The sequence below is a fragment of the Microcaecilia unicolor genome, chromosome 4 (genome assembly GCF_901765095.1).
Source record: "Microcaecilia unicolor chromosome 4, aMicUni1.1, whole genome shotgun sequence".
Taxonomy (NCBI): Eukaryota; Metazoa; Chordata; class Amphibia; order Gymnophiona; family Siphonopidae; genus Microcaecilia; species Microcaecilia unicolor.
The window spans coordinates 906553-922752 of NC_044034.1; the positions used below are offsets into that span (position 1 = coordinate 906553).

Genomic DNA, 16200 nt, shown 5'->3' on the forward strand with positions numbered 1-16200 from the left:
CGAAAAACCCCAGTAATTTGGAATGCGAGGTCAGTGCCATGCAGACTTTTACAGTCCGTGTCCCGCAATTGACAAGACGGATTTGGATAGGCTGTAGTGGGCTTCGACGGCAACTTCAGTAGTTGGAAACTAAGGACAAGGCGGGGCGGACTTCAAAGATCTATGTCCCAGAAATGCCAAAGAGAGAGAATGATTTTTATATCACATTCATTGTTGGTTTAATCATGACTTGATAATAAGTGTACCTGTAGAGCACACTGGATAGACTGTTCAGGCCTTTATCTGTCATCATTTACTATGTTACTATATTCAAAACAACAAAAAAACAGATGTTTACAGAGAAACAGAGAAAGGTACATAGAAACAGACAGATTCTTACCTTCACTGAGTGATTGTGAAAATCAGTAACAACAATTTCATTCTTATTGTTCACAGCAACAAAATGTGGCCCTGTAGAAAATAGAAATAGTATCTATGAACTTTAATGTGCAAAAGTGAAAGTACACACCAGCAATGCAAAACAGCAAAAAACCAACCACATAAGTGCACACACACCTCATCAGCAAGAATGGACAGTGCACGACTGGCCAAAGAAGCAGTGCTGAATAATGTACACCTGGTACTGTAATTACACTCTACCAGCAGGGTTGGCACATTACACCTGTTGTCACATTACACCTGTACTAAAAGAACTTCACTGGCTTCCAAAAGAACAAATCTTATTATTGGTGTTTAAAGTGTTAAATAAATTGGTTTCTCCAATTATTGCTACAACATTACGAATCTATCAACCTACTAGGTCACTTAGGTCATCTGAATTGAATTTACTGGAAATACCCTCTTAAAATAATGTTAAAAATCACCTCCCCATCACTGAGAGCACTGCAGAACTGTGCAGACTTTAAACGGAAAATGAAAACTTTTCTGTACCAACAGCCCTTTGGGGGTTAACCTAAAGAGTAAATCAAACAAGTAGAATCATCAGCATGATTTTGAGCAGGTACATCTTTCAGAAGGGGCATTATATTTATGGTTTAGCGAGTATATTTTAGGTATGTAACTTTTCTGTTGTGTTATGTTCTATTTTTATGTTTGAATTATATTTGATTATGCGAGTAATAAATATTTTAAATAAAAAAAAGCCCTCATCAAAAGCCCCGACTAATGCATAAGCAATAGTGTAAGTACATAAACTGAAACTAGGAGGCAATCCAACACACAAGAAAAAATGCAGAAACATAAGACTCTTGTTTACTAAATGTTGGCAGGGAAGACAAGGCCATAGCAGAGAGATTAAATGAATTCTTTGCTTCAGTCTTCACCAAGGAAGATTTGGGAGGGATACCGGTGCTAGACAGTATTCAATGTTCACAAGTCGGAGAAACTGAAACAAATCTTTGTAAACATGGAATACGTAATGGAGCAAGTTCCTCTTCTTGAAAATGGAATGAGGCAGTTGGGAGTACCGACCTAATTAGCCTAAGCACAGCAAACATTAAATTTTTGGAAATATCTTCTTAAAAAAAAAAAAAAAAAAAAGAGGTTAATACAGTTTTTGGAATCCAAGCATCTGAGGCAATATGGTTTTAATCTGAACAATGTAATTAATCTGATCACTTTCTTTGACTGGGTGACTAGGGACCATGCTAGATATGGTATAGTTAGATTTCAGCAAGTCTTGCGACAAGGTTCTACACAAGAGACTTATAAACTCTAAGATTACAAACTAGCTGAGTGTGATCTGAGAAAGGACCCTGTTAAATGGACTTCACTCAGAAGCTTCCTGAAGAGATCAGTCCCTGCTACAGTTCTTTTCAAAATTTTGGTAAAATAATATTCTAGAAGGGCTGTTGGAAAAGGTTTACCTTTTTGCATATAATACCAATATATGCCATAGGATAGACACCCTTGAAAGTGTGGGAAGCATGAGAGATCTAACAAAACTTGAATAATCTAGAGTTTCACTGCTATGATTTAATCCAAAAGAATGCAGGATCATGCATCTGGGCTACAAAACCCCAAAGAAGCAGTATGGAAGAGGTGATGGAGCTATACTGTGCATGAAAGAAGACCAGAATCAGGGGGTGATCACATGAGCTGATCGGTTGCCAGAAGGCTAGGCAAAGGCCAGATGAATGCCTGGGTGCAAAAGGGAGAGGAATGGTCAGCAAGAAAAAAGTGGAGAAAATGCCTCTGTATAAGTCTCTAGTGAGACCTCATTTGCAGTACTGAATACAGTGCTGGAGGCTGCACTTTCAAAAGGATATAAATAGGAAGGAGTCGGTTCAGAGGACAGCTACTAAAATAATCATCAGTTTTTGCCATGAAGCATATGGGGGGAAAAAACGTAAAGATCTAAATATTTACTTTATTATTATTTATTGCATTTGTATCCCACATTCCCCCACCTATTTGCAGGCTCAATGTGGCTTACATAGTTTTGTAACATTGTCATTACAGGATAACAGATACATTTAGTTTTGTGCAAAGATTAAGTAAGGGAAGAAAGAAGAAGGGAGGGAGTGATTAGGGTGATTATCGAAGTGGGCTTTCTTATCTGATTGTGTTGGTGAGGTGGATTAGTGTGGCTAAAGGTTCTCATTGTAGGCCTTGTTGAAGAGATATGTCTTCAGAGATTTGCGGACGATAGTTGTTTCGTCGATTGCTCTTAGGTCTGTGGGCAATGCATTCCATAATTGCGTGCTTATGTAAGAGAAGGTGGTGGCATGCATCAGCTTGTATTTTAGTCCTTTACAACTGGGGAAGTGTAGGTTGAGGAATTTGTGGGATGATCTTGTGGCATTTCTTGGAGGTAGGTCCACAAGGTTTAGCATGTAGATTGGGGCGTCTGCGTGAATGATTTTGTGTACAATCGTGCAGATCTTGAAAGTAATGCGTTCCCTCAATGGGAACCAGTGGAGCTTCTCTCTTAAGGGTTTTGCACTTTCATATTTAGTTTTTCCAAATATGAGTCGGGCAGCAGTATTCTGGGCAGTTGGAGTTTTTTGATAGTCTGTTCTTTGCAGCCCGCATATAGTGCGTTGCAGTAGTCCAGATGACTTATTACCAGTGACTGTACTAGGGTACGGAAGATGTATCTCGGGAAGAAAGGTTTTACTCTTTTAAGTTTCCACATGGAGTAGAGCATCTTTTTCGTCGTGTTTTTCACGTGGGCATCGAGAGTGAGGTTTCGATCAATAGTGACTCCAAGAATTTTCAAGTTTTGTGAGACAGGAAGAGAGCAGTATGGTGTGATTATGGTGGAGAAGTTTTTTGTGTTATGTTGTGAGGTGAGTACAGGACATTGTGTTTTTTTCTGCGTTAAGTTTTAGTTGGAATGCATCTGCCCAGGTATGCATTATTTGGAGGCTTTGGTTGATCTCGTTGGTGATTTCATTTAGATCATGTTTGAACGGGATGTAAATTGTGACGTCATCTGCATATATGTAGGGATTGAGGTTTTGATTGGCTAGCAGTTTGGCTAAAGGTATCATCATCAGGTTGAATAAGGTTGGCGAGAGGGGGGATCCTTGGGGTACTCCGCATTCAGGTGTCCATGGGGGTGATGTGTCCGCATTCGTTGTTACTTGGTATGATCTCGTGGTCAGGAATCTTTTGAACCATTTGAGAACTGTGCCTCCTATTCCGAAGTATTCTAGTATATGTAATAATACTTCATAATTAACCATATATATACTTTGGAAAAAAGGTAGAACTGAGGAGATATGACAGACATATTTGAATAAGCCAAAGTACAAGTGCAGGAGGCATACCTCTTTCAACAGAAAGGAAGCTCTGCAATGTGGGAATCATAGGATAAGGGTAAAAAGGGGTTGACTCAGACACTACCTAAGGAAATATTTCTTTATGGAAAGGGTGGAGCGTGCACAGAACAACCTCTCTCTGAAGGTCAAAGAGACAAGGCCAGTATCTGAATTCAAGAAAAGATCTCTGGCGGAGAGGAAGAAAATGTGGAACTGAGCAGACTGGATATCTGCTCATCCACACCAGCTTTTATCTGTTGCCATTTTCTGTGTTTTTATTACATGCATATTGGGAAGGGAATTAGGTGGAAGGATGAAAGAAATCTTAGTTGAGATGGAGAGTGATGAGTCACAGGCTACATACTAGGGAGGGAAGGGTAGGAGGAATGATGCCATGTAGGATGGGAGAGGGGCAGGAGAGGAGAGGAGATGTTAATACAGGTCTGAGTGGAGATTCACAATTAGCGGTAGTGTCAGCATGCGATTCCCTTCATGCTAGTGGAGGGATGAATGCAGCATGGGATGTTGTGCTGGGGTAGAAGGAATGGGGGAGGGTTTAATGCAACCTTTAATGAGGTTGAGGCAGAATCACAGTCTGACATTGCATAAGAGAGTGAGTGACGAATGGGAATATAAGGCAGAAGACAGTGAAGTCATGCAGAGGAGAAAGACTGGCAGCCATTACCGTCCAGTGTACCTGCAAACTGCCTGTCTGCCACTCCACGGCTCCCAAAGCGGCTCACCAGCTTGCCATTGCACTGGAAGATGAAAACGCAGCAAGCCTTGTTATCCACAACGATAATGTGGCCATTTCGGTCTATGGCCACACCCTTTGGGCCCATCAGCCGCCCAGCCCCAATCTTATTCTGCAAGGTAAGGGAGAGAAAAGTCAAGGGCAAAAAACAATTTCAAAATGATCCTCTATTTTTTTCCTAGAGATAAAAGGACCTGAAAACAAACCATGGTGGGGGAAAAATGGCTTAAAATCATACAGCAGTCCATCATACATTAAGACTCTATACTGTTCTGCTCCAGGCCATTTACCCTCGGGCCCACACTTCTCTGGTAATGACACCAGTCAGAGAACACCCACTCTACTCACTCATCACCTGTGAGTAAGGAAGGCCCACCAGGCTGCCTCTTCTCCTGTTAGTAATGGGAAGGCCCAAACTGCTTCCACTTCCCTAACATCAAGCTGATCCCCCCTCCTGTCAAATGAAGGGCAGCATCCATGCTACTTCTCTTCCTCTTCCCCATACAAAAGCAGTGTACACATTTGCTCATCTTCCCTCAACAGAACAGCACTGCAGCCACTGCTCTAAATTCTTCCATCATTGGATCAAAAAGGGCAGACACTGCTCCCTATCCCACTGCAGTCTGGCCAGCACAATGGAGTACATGGGAACAGGGAGGTGTATGGATATCCTGTATCTTTACTCTTTCATTAGAAAAGGGAAAAGCTGAAGGAGGAATGAAGGAATATGAAGGGAAAAGAGACATCTTGAATCTGTCAAATCTTTCTTGATACCCTCAGCCATCTACTCTCAATCTCGTGTTTCCTCAAGCTTCAACCTAGACTCCTGACCTAGGACAGCATTGGTTTTGCTAAGCAGCAGTGAAGATAATGAGTAAACAGCACGGAGAAGCAAAAGCAGTGACCTTTCTGTCCTCAGCACAATACTCTCCCTGAATCCTATGGTTACATGGTCACTCAGAGATCAACACCCTTCATGGGTTGCAAGTTCTGAGGAAGGTTGTGACAAATGGATCCGATTATTTTGACTGAGTGACTAGAAAATTAGATGACGACAGGTGTAAGCTGGATGTGGTTTACTTGTATTTCAACAAAATCTTTTTCTGATCTGAAGAAGAGTTACCTTCGAAAGTTAATTAAATAATGTACTAAGTTTGTCCAATAAAAAAAGGTATCATCTTATTTTCTTTTCTCTGTTTTGATTTATTTCCAACAACATCTTTGATACTATATTACACAGAAGGCTCATTGATAAACTGAGCAGCCTGGGAGTGGGACCCAAGGTGGTGAAATGGATTAGACATTGGTTAATGATGACAGAAGGAGGTAGTAAATAGAATTGATACTGAGGAAAGAAGGATGAATAGTGGTTTGGCATCAGTCCATTATGAACCACTGCAATGAAAAAAATTGTCTCTCTGTAGATCTGCAGCAAAGTGTCCAAAAGTATTTTATTTTTTGTTTGGATTTAGCTCACTCCTTTTCAGCAGAGCTACACTGAGCTATGCTTGGGATTTGCCCATCCCTAGGGTCTTACAATCTGATTTTGTACCTGAAGCAATGGAGAGTGAAGTAACTAAAGTGACTTACCCAAAGTAACAAGGAGCAGAAGTAGAATTTGAACCCTGGCTTCCCAGGTATTGGTGTCTAGTTTATATCCGTTAGTGCCAAATTTAAGTTAGGGGCGAATGTGTGTGTGAAGATATCTAGTGCATATAAAATTAGCTTTATATATTTTTATTTTGCCCAACACTAACCTACAATTCCTCCTTTAAACCCCAATCTTTAAGTTCTCAAAGCACAAAGCAAAATAGCGTTCACTTACCAACGATATGTCCTCTTCTCTCGGAACTTCTCAGAAAGAAAGTTCAGTGGGACCTTTCCTCTTTATATAGTTTTGAATCTAAGGGGCCTTTTTTAAACAGGCTCTCTGAAGCTGACTCAGCAACCTATGCAAGTATTCTACTTCCTCACACCTTAATTAACACTTAATTGATGCCGCTGGATGAGCTACCTCGCCAGCAGCCAAGGAACAGAAAATAACTGCTTTTTAGAACCTACAATTATTATTATTATTAGCATTTGTATAGCGCTACCAGACACAAGCAGCGCTGAACATCTGACACAAAGAGACAGTCCCTGCTCAAAAGAGCTTACAATCTAAATAATACAGACAGACAAGACAGATACGGGTGATGAAAACTAATGGGCAATGAAGTAATAGGTGATGAAGAGTAATGGGTGAGAAGGAAGGAAGGGACAAGGGGAGGGCAATTGAGTAGTAGCTAGGAGCCAAAAGCAGCAGTGAAAGGGTGGGTTTTCAGCATAGATTTGAAAACAGGTAGAGATGGAGCTAAACGTATAGGTTCAGGAAGTCTATTTCAGGCGTAAGGTGCCGTGCAAGAAAAGGAACGAAGCCTGGAGTTAGCAGTGGAGGAGAAGGAGGACGACAAGAGAGATTCCTCCTTTAAACCCCTGTTCAGTTTTCTCATATTCCCCTACTTATGGGAAGGGCCTTAGATTTGAGGCGGTTCAGGGAGAACCCCGAAAATCCTCCATAATGGGAGAACTCCTCCTCCAGAGCCCATATTGAGCTCTAAGGATCCACCATTACTACTACCAAATCATTTGCTAAAGCTAGTCCCTCGATAAATGAGGTCTGTATCTGGATCCGAGCTATGGCCCCACTGCTGTTTAGAGTGCGAAGTAGGGGTTCGAGCAAGAAAATGAAGAACATGGGGTACAAAGGACACTCCTGCCTCGTTCCCCTGGATATGGTGAAGGCTGGGGATGTGATGCACCTGACCAGTGGTCGGGCCTACGGGTTAACATATAATGTATATAAGGCCTGAAGAAACCACCCCCAAAACCCAATATGTGTCAACACTGCAAAGAGGTACTCCCAAGATACTTTGTCAAATGCTTTTTCTGTGTCTAGACTGGCTACCAGGACTGGAATTTCCACTTGCTGACAGTAGGTCATCTCTACCAACAACTTCCAAACATTGATGACAGAATGTCTCCTCTTCACAAATCCCACTTAAGCTTCAGAAATCAAGCCCGGGAGGACCTCCCCCAATCTAGTGGCCATAAAGTTGGATAAGGTTTTTTTAAGTCCACATTTACTTTCAACAATTTTTATTGATTTTCAACACATAATAATAATACATTTCCATAAGAATTGACCAACCAATATGCAATGTGTCATGACATGCTTTAATACACCATATTCAAAATATGTTTCATTCCGTTTTCCCCCCCTTTCCACCCTCTCCCCATCCTCAACTTCCTCCCCTTCCCCTACTGCCAACATATGAAACAATAGCTGCAGAGAAAGGTCAATATTCGTTGTCTCCCAAACTGAAAAACATTACCTCTTAATATGAACAAATCTTGTAAACATAACCACAACTTGAACCAAGAACTCCCCCTTCTCCTATACCTCTCCCCTTTTCCCCCCCTACCCCAGTCCTCCTCTTCCCCCCTTCCCCAATTCCACCCCCGTCCCAAAGCACTTCTCAAAATTTCCATATTTCAACCTCATTTATCCCATGGGAGCCTATTCAAAATGTGACTCCTTACCCGTGGTGAAATGGTGTTTATATAAGCCCCTCACACTGCTAGGAACCTCCGCTGCCTTCCTGGCAACAGACCTGCCCCTCTGGATTCCCAGGACAGCAATTCATGAAGCCTATTCCTCCAGTGCCAGAAGGAGGGTGGGCAATCCCGAGTTCAACAAAGGAGAATGCATTTCTTCCCTAATATACAAGCCTTCCCAAGGAACAGTTTCTCCCCCCTTGTTACTCCCATCCACATTCTAGGTGTGCCAATTATAGCTCTCTCAAAAGTTAATGTTATTTTCCGCCCCAACACTTTATTCAAGTAACGTCCAATCGCTGACCAAAATAGTGAGATCAATCTACATTGCCAGATACCATGAAAAAAATTCGCCTCTAACCGCTGGCACTTTCTACAATGTTGTGTATCCGATACTCCCGCACGAAAAGCTTGTCTCTGAGAAAAATACGCTCTGTGGATGGTTCGAAAATGACACTCCTGCAATTCCGCACTATGTACCACGCTTGTGCTACTCTGAAGAGCTGATAACAATTGTGCCGAGATGTTTTTACCAGACTCTATACTCCAGCTGTTTGCGACCTCTGTCAAATCCCTAGTTAATGACAGCCTGCCTAACAAATCATAAAACCAAGACACTGAGATTTGTCCCGCAGCATCTCCTTCTAACAGTTCTCTTAGTTGCCTCCCAAACTGCGGGTGCAAACTACCTTTTGGTAGGGATCTCACATAGTGGGACAACTGCCTATACGCCAACCATGTGGACGCCCCTTGCCCACATCTCACAGAGAAGTCTATATACATAGTAACATAGTAGATGACTGCAGAAAAAAGACCTGCACGGTCCATCCAGTCTGCCCAACAAGACAACTCATGTGTGCTACTTTTTGTGTATACCCTACTTTGATTTGTACCTGTGCTCTTCAGGGCATTACGATAGTAATGATCCATCCTCAGTTACCAGGCTCTCTAAAGAATTCACTCCCCTATCTACCAAAGATCGAAAAACCTCATTTTCATCTCCCGGCCTAAATGAAACATTGCCCCCCAAGGGCAACCACACACTACCCCTGTAGTTCTGACTCCAAAGTGGGAGCACCGTCCTCCACAAGTACCATAAAGACTTTAACAATACACTCCCATGTACTCTCTCTGGCACGTCGCCCCTTGGAGTATGCAGGAAAGAAATCAAGTGCCAAGGATGAAAGTAATCTTGTTCTAGCTCCACATCCGTATAAGCAACCGTGCCCATCAACCAGTCTCTCAAATGTGTTAACAGGCACGCCTGATTATATTTCCTTATGTCTGGAAATCCCAATCCTCCCAACTTTTGTGCCCCTAATAAATACTTCCACCTCATTTTTGATTTCCCTCCCCCCCCCCAGCAGAAGTTCACTACTAATTTCCGAAGCGCTTCTAAATTCTTTTTTAGCAACTACAAAGGTAAAGTCTGTAACGCATAAAGCCATCGAGGGAAAACCATCATTCTAAAAAGATGTAAATGGCCCAAAAAAGATAACGGCATTGTGGCCCATATCGCCAACTGCTCCCTTGTCTCCCTAAGCATCCTTGAGACGTTAATTTCGTATAGCCTTGATGTATCCATTGTCAGCTGTATCCCTAAGTATCTGAACGATTCTTTTGCCCATCTTAATGGGAACCCAGCCCCCCACAATTGCCCCAAGTCATCTGAACTTGCCAACGCTTCTGATTTTGAAAGTAGCTGAACTGTGGAAACTAAGACGGCACTGCAAGCACCCGCACCAAAACCATTGGTGAGCTTGGAATGGACTGTGGAAATAATATCTGAAGTGAAAGCAGCTGTAGAGTCTGCTATTGACAACAAATTACAACAGTTCTTCGATAAAATTGATAATGCTCATGAGCGCCTGGATAGTTCTTCTATAACTGACTATTTAACCTATGTCATAACCTATTCTATCAAGTAGGAACTTCTATGTACTACCACCCTATTTTCCACTTTACCATGTATGTACCTTAATTGCAATATCATTTGTAATCCTTCACCCGGTAATGGCAATCGCCATTACGGCATAATGTAAGCCACATTGAGCCTGCAAACTGGTGGGAAAATGTGGGATACAAATACTACAAATAAATTAAAATAGTTTGGGCCTGAGTGGAGGAGTGGCCTAGTGGTTAGGGTGGTGGACTTTGGTCCTGGGGAACTGAGGAACTGAGTTCGATTCCCGGCACAGGCAGCTCCTTGTGACTCTGGGCAAGTCACTTAACTCTCCATTGCCCCATGTAAGCCGCATTGAGCCTGCCATGAGTGGGAAAGCGCAGGGTACAAATGTAACAAAAAATAAAAAAAAATATCTATCTACTTATCATTTCTATAGCGCTACAAGGCATACGCAGCGCTGTACACCATACACAAAAGACAGTCCCTGCTCAAAGAGCTTACAATCTAGAAAGACAGGTAAACAGACAGGACAATTAAGGGTAAGGGAATAAAGAGGTGAGGATAAAGGACAGGGTAAGTGAGTTAGGAGTCAAAAGCAGTGGTAAAGAGGTGGGTTTTGAGTTTGGACTTGAAAATGGCTAAAGACGGGGCTAGACGTACAGGCTCGGGAAGTCTATTCCAGGCGTGAGGTGCAGCAAGATAAAAGGAATGGAGTCTTGAATTAGCAGTAGAGGAGAAAGGGACAGATAAAACAGCATAAATGGCTGTGCCTAAATTTTAGTTGCGGGAATGGCTGATATGCATAGTCTATAAACCGCATCTAATATTAGGCATGGTTTATAGAATAGCGCTAAGCACGGGTTTTTTAACATCATATATAGAATCTATCCCTTTATGTATAACTTATTGTGTTGTATATGGAAAGCACAAGTAGGAGGCTGCCAGATTCAGGACCACTCAGCTACATGAAGTTTTATGTATTTATTTAAAACAGGAGCAGCAGCGAACTGGCGTGGTGGAGGACTCTCTGCATTGGAATTGGAACTAGGCAAGATACTATGGATAAACAGTTTAAGGCCCTGGTGGACAAAATCAAAGATCTGGAAAACCTGGTTAGACGTAATAACCTGCGCCTGGTGGACATCCTGGAGTGTCTCCAAGAGGGAGATTTGTTGAACTATTTGGAGACGTGCTTTGCATTTTTTGGTGGTAGCAAGATTAAGTTACTCATGTAATTTGGGGTAGTGCCAAAGAGGATTTGATATATCATAGTGCATACTCTGAAAATGTTCTGGGGCTGTATTTATTTATTTATTTGTTGCATTTGTATGGGATGCTTGCATCAGTGCATTTGCGCTTGTGAAATGAGGACATCTAAAGATCAGTCTGGCTGCTGTGTTGTGCTGTTTGTACTTTTTTCAGTTGTCGTTCCTTGCAGACTGCATAGATTGCATTGCAATAGTCAGCATGTGTGAATACCATGGATTGTACTAATAAGCAAAACATGGTTTTGGGGAAGTACTCTCTAATTCTCCTCAGTTTCCACACTGTGTGGAACATCCCTAAAACTCAAGAACATTCGCACATTAAAACTGTTTGTTGAACAGATAGGTCAGAAGTTGTTAAAATCAATATTATATCCCTATACCTTGAACTAAAATAGGAATATTATTCTATGCTTTTACAGAACCATAGCTAAATAATCTATCATGATGTTGCTTAGAGTGAACCTGTTTAGCAGAAGGAAAATTCAAGTTCAATAAATACTATAATCGAATAGTTAAATGAGCAGTCAGATAGCTCAATAATTCTACATGATTTAATGGGCAGTAATCATAAACGATCTTGAACATTAGACATGCCAGCTTAAAACATACTCTCGCCTTAAGTGGCAACCAATGAAGTTCTTTAAGCAACAGATACACGATCATACTTCTTGCAGCCATAAAGTAATGTAGCTGTACAATTTTGCAAAAGTTGTAGTTGGGATCAGGAAGTATAAGGAATAATTCTATATAAAAAACTGCAATAATCCAGTTGTGGTGTTATAATTGCCTGCACCAACTTTCTAAACTGTTCAGGAAAAAAACCAGCTCTAACTGCTCTAAGTTGACTCAATTTCCCAAAACCCTAGAGACAACTTCACATTTTAAACATTTGCCTGCCTTACGTTTTAAGCCCTGAGGAACATTTTCCAAAGAACTAAATGGATCTTGGTATTTCATGTTTTTTTATTATGTTCCGCTCTCATCTCTCCCTACACTCCTCCCCGTGAACTCCGTTCGCTGGGTAAATGTCTCCTGTCGTCCCCCTTCTCCCCCACTGCTAACTCCAGGCTCTGTTCCTTCTATCTCGCTGCTCTCTATGCCTGGAATAGACTCCCTGAGCCAGTACGCCAGGCTCAGTCTCTGGCTGTCTTCAAGTCTAGGCTTAAAGCCCACCTCTTTGCTACTGCTTTCGACTCCTAATCATGACTCTCTTACTCAACACCCTCACTTATCACCCCTACCACTGCAATTTCCCCACCCCTAGCTGTCTGTTCGTCTGTCCAATTTAGATTGTAAGCTCTGTTGAGCAGGGACTGTCTTTTCATGTTCATTTGTACAGCGCTGCGTAAGTCTAGTAGCGCTATAGAAATGTTTAATAGTAGTAGTAGTAGTAGTAATGTTCACTGTATATTATTTTAAAATCATTTGTAACTCATTTTAGGTATTTTGGTGAAGTGTGAAATAAACTAAGTAAATAAATAAATTTTAGGCTACAAGAGCGGAAGTAATATTTTTATAGGATACACATAGATGAAGGAGGGAAGTATTACACAGGATACAGACACTGAGGCAGAAGAGAGAGAAGGTGAAAAGGATTATTACAGGATATACAGAGAGAAGGGGAAAGGAAATTATTGGGGAACAAACAGAGGGAGGATAGGAGGCAAAAGTGATTATGGGGACACACAAGAAAGAGAAGAAGCGATGAGAGATAACTATGGATAACAGGGAGGGAGAAAGAAAGAAAAAAAGAGAGAGAGAGAGAGAGAGAGAGAGAGAGAGAAGTTCATTACAAGATATACGGATTTTGCCTACCTTGAATTTCCCCTCTGGTGAGAAGATACTGACCCATCGATTATCATAATCTGCTACAATGATGTCCCCATTTTTATCCACTGTTACACCAGTGGGTCGCTGCAGCTGCCCCGGAGAACGACCCCGCACCCCAAACCTAAGCTTAAACTGACCCTCACTGGAGAACACCTGCGGAACAGAGGAAGAGAGACGTTATCAATGTGTAGGACTTACAGTGTGTGATATTTTACAACAATAATATTACTTCATGAGCACTGTCTGTGTCCAGAGCTAAATGATATAAGTCACACTATAATACTACTGAAGGTAATGTTCAAAGTTAATAAAGCAAAAATACTTACCTGTAGCAGGTATTCTCCGAGGACAGCAGGCTGATTATTCTCACACGTGGGTCAACATCTGTGTCAGCCTGGGAACTGGCATTTTGCCATAGCAAAAACAAAAGTTTTGCTAGAGTCTTCTGGGGAGCGTGCAGCGCGCATGCGCGGACTGACTTCCCGCCCGCTGCGCGAGCATGTACCTCAGTTAAATCAAAAAGCATAGCAAATAACTCCAAAGGGGAGGTGGGAGGGATTGTAAGAATAATCAGCCTGCGGTCCTTAGAGAATACCTGCTACAGGTAAGTATCTTCACTGTCTCTGAGGACAAGCAGGCTGCTTATTCTCACATGTGGGGGTATCCCTGGCATCCAGGATCACTCAAAACAATGAACATTGGTCAACTGGGCCTTGCGACGGCGAGAACATAACATAGGTGAACCTGAAACTATATACAGCTGAGAGTGAAGCCTGGAACAGAATAAAAACGGGCCTGGGGGTGGAGTTGGATTCTATACCCCAAACAGATTCTGCAGCACTGACTGCCCAAACAGACTGTCGCGTCGGGTATCCTGCTAAAGACAGTAATCAGATATGAATGTGTGGACTGATGACCATGTTGCAGCCTTGCAAATCTCTTCAATGGAGGTTGACTTTAAATGAGCCACCGATGCAGCCATGGCTCTAATATTTTGAGCCGTGACATGGCCCTCCAGAGTCAGCCCAGCTTGGGCATAAGTGAAGGAAATGCAATCTGTTAGCCAATTGAAGATTGTGCGTTTTCTGATGGCAACTCCCCTCTTGTTGGGATCGAAAGAAACAAACAACTGGGCGGACTGTCTGAAGGGCTTCGTCCACTCCATGTAAAAGGCTAATGCTCTCTTGCAGTCCAAGGTGTGCAAGCTGCTTTTGCCAGGGTGGGCATGAGGACAGGGAAAAAATGTTGGCAAGACTATTGACTGGTTCAGATAGAACTCCGACACCACCTTTGGCAGGAGGACTATTCTGTTATGATGACACTTAGTATAAGGTGCATCCTCTGCTAAGGCCTGAAGCTCACTGACTCTACGAGCTGAAGTAACAGCCACCAAGAAAATACTGCCCAAAGGCAGGCAACATCAGTTTTCTACTTCAGATGGCAGGAATTCAGTGGCTCGAAAGGAGCTTTCATCAGCTGGGACAGAACGACGTTGAGATCCCATGACACTGGTGGAGGTTTGACAGGGGGCTTTGACAAAAGCAAACCTCTCATGAAGCAAACAACTAAAGGCTGTCCAGAGATAGGCTTACCCTTTACACGCAGATAAACACTAACTACACTGAGGTGAACCCTTACAGAGTTGGTCTTAAGACCAGATTCTGATAAGTGTAGAAGGTATTCAAGCAGGGTCTGTGTGGACAAGAAAGGGGATCTATGGCCTTGCTGTCACACCAGATGGCAAACTCTCTCCATTTAAAAGAACACCACCTTTTAGTGGAATCTTTCCTAGAAGTCAGCAAGACTCAGGAGACTGGAGGTTGGGATCTAGAAGTGACCCCTCGTTCTGAGTGATGTGGGTCAAAAAACACTCCAATCTCCACGGTTCTTCGGAGGACAACTCCAGAAGAAGAGGGAACCAAATCTGACGCGGCCAGAAGGGTGCAATGAGGATCATGGTTCCGCAGTCTTGCTTGAGTTTCAGCAAAGTCTTCCCTACTAGAGGTATGACAGGATAAGCCTACAGAAGGCCAGTCCCCCAATGTAGGAGAAAGGCATCTGACGCTAGTCTGTCGTGGGCCTGAAGTCTGGAACAGAACTGAGGGACCTTGTGATTGATCTGAGTGGCAAAAAGATCCACCGAGGGGGTGCCCCATGCTCCGAAGATCTTGTGGACCACGCCCATGTTCAGTGACCACTCGTGAGGTTGCATTATCCTGCTCAACCTGTCGGCCAGACTGTTGCTTACGCCTGCCAGTGGCTTGGAGAAATATGCCGTGACAGCGAGCCGAAAGCCACATCTGGACGGCTTCCTGACACAGAGGGCGAGATCCGGTGCCCCCCTGCTTGTTGGTGTAGTACATGGCAACCTGATTGTCTGTCTGAATTAAGATTACTTGGTTGGACAGCTCTGAAAGCCTTTAGAGCATTCCAGATTGCTTTTAATTCCAGAAGGTTGATCTGCAGACCTCTTTCCTGAAAGGACCAGGCTCCCTGAGTGTGGAGCCCATCTACATGAGCTCCCCACCCCAGGAGAGATGCATCCGTCATCAGCACTTTTCATGGCTGAGGAACTTGGAATGGTCGTCCCATGGTCAAATTGGATTGAATCGTCCACTAGTGAAGAGAATTCCGAAAGCCGGTGGACAGTTGGATTACATCCTCTAGATCCCCCCGCAGCTTGAAACTACTGGGAAGCTTGGGTCCATTGAGCTGATCTCATATGTAGACGTGCATTGGGCGTGACATGAACTGTGGAGGCCATATGCCCCAGAAGTCTCAACATCTGCCGAGCCGTGACCTGGTGAGACGCTCGAACCATGGACATCAGGGACAGAAGGTTGTCCGCCCTTGTCTCGGGAAGATACGCTTGAGCTGTCTGAGTGTTCAACAGGGCTCCAATGAATTCCAATGTTTGGACTGGGGTGAGATGGGATAATTTATGACGAACCACAATAGCTCTAGAACCCAAATAGTCATTCGCATGGACTCCAGAGCACCCTCCTTCGAGATGCTCTTCACCAGCCAATCATCAAGATAAGGAAACACATGCACTCCCAGTCTGTGTAGCGACGCTGCAAC

General features: G+C 43.0%; 1 protein-coding gene across 1 annotated transcript in view; it reads right to left on the minus strand.

Annotated features, from left to right (window-relative positions):
* Positions 1-16200, minus strand: part of TRIM3 (tripartite motif containing 3) — a 155123-nt gene that overhangs the window by 38883 nt on the left and 100040 nt on the right. The window contains exons 8-10 of the mRNA XM_030199765.1: positions 13105-13272; positions 4450-4630; positions 380-450 (exon numbers count right to left, since the gene is read on the minus strand). Coding sequence (XP_030055625.1) covers positions 380-450; positions 4450-4630; positions 13105-13272 — 420 coding nt within the window. The remainder of the gene's footprint in view (positions 1-379; positions 451-4449; positions 4631-13104; positions 13273-16200) is intronic.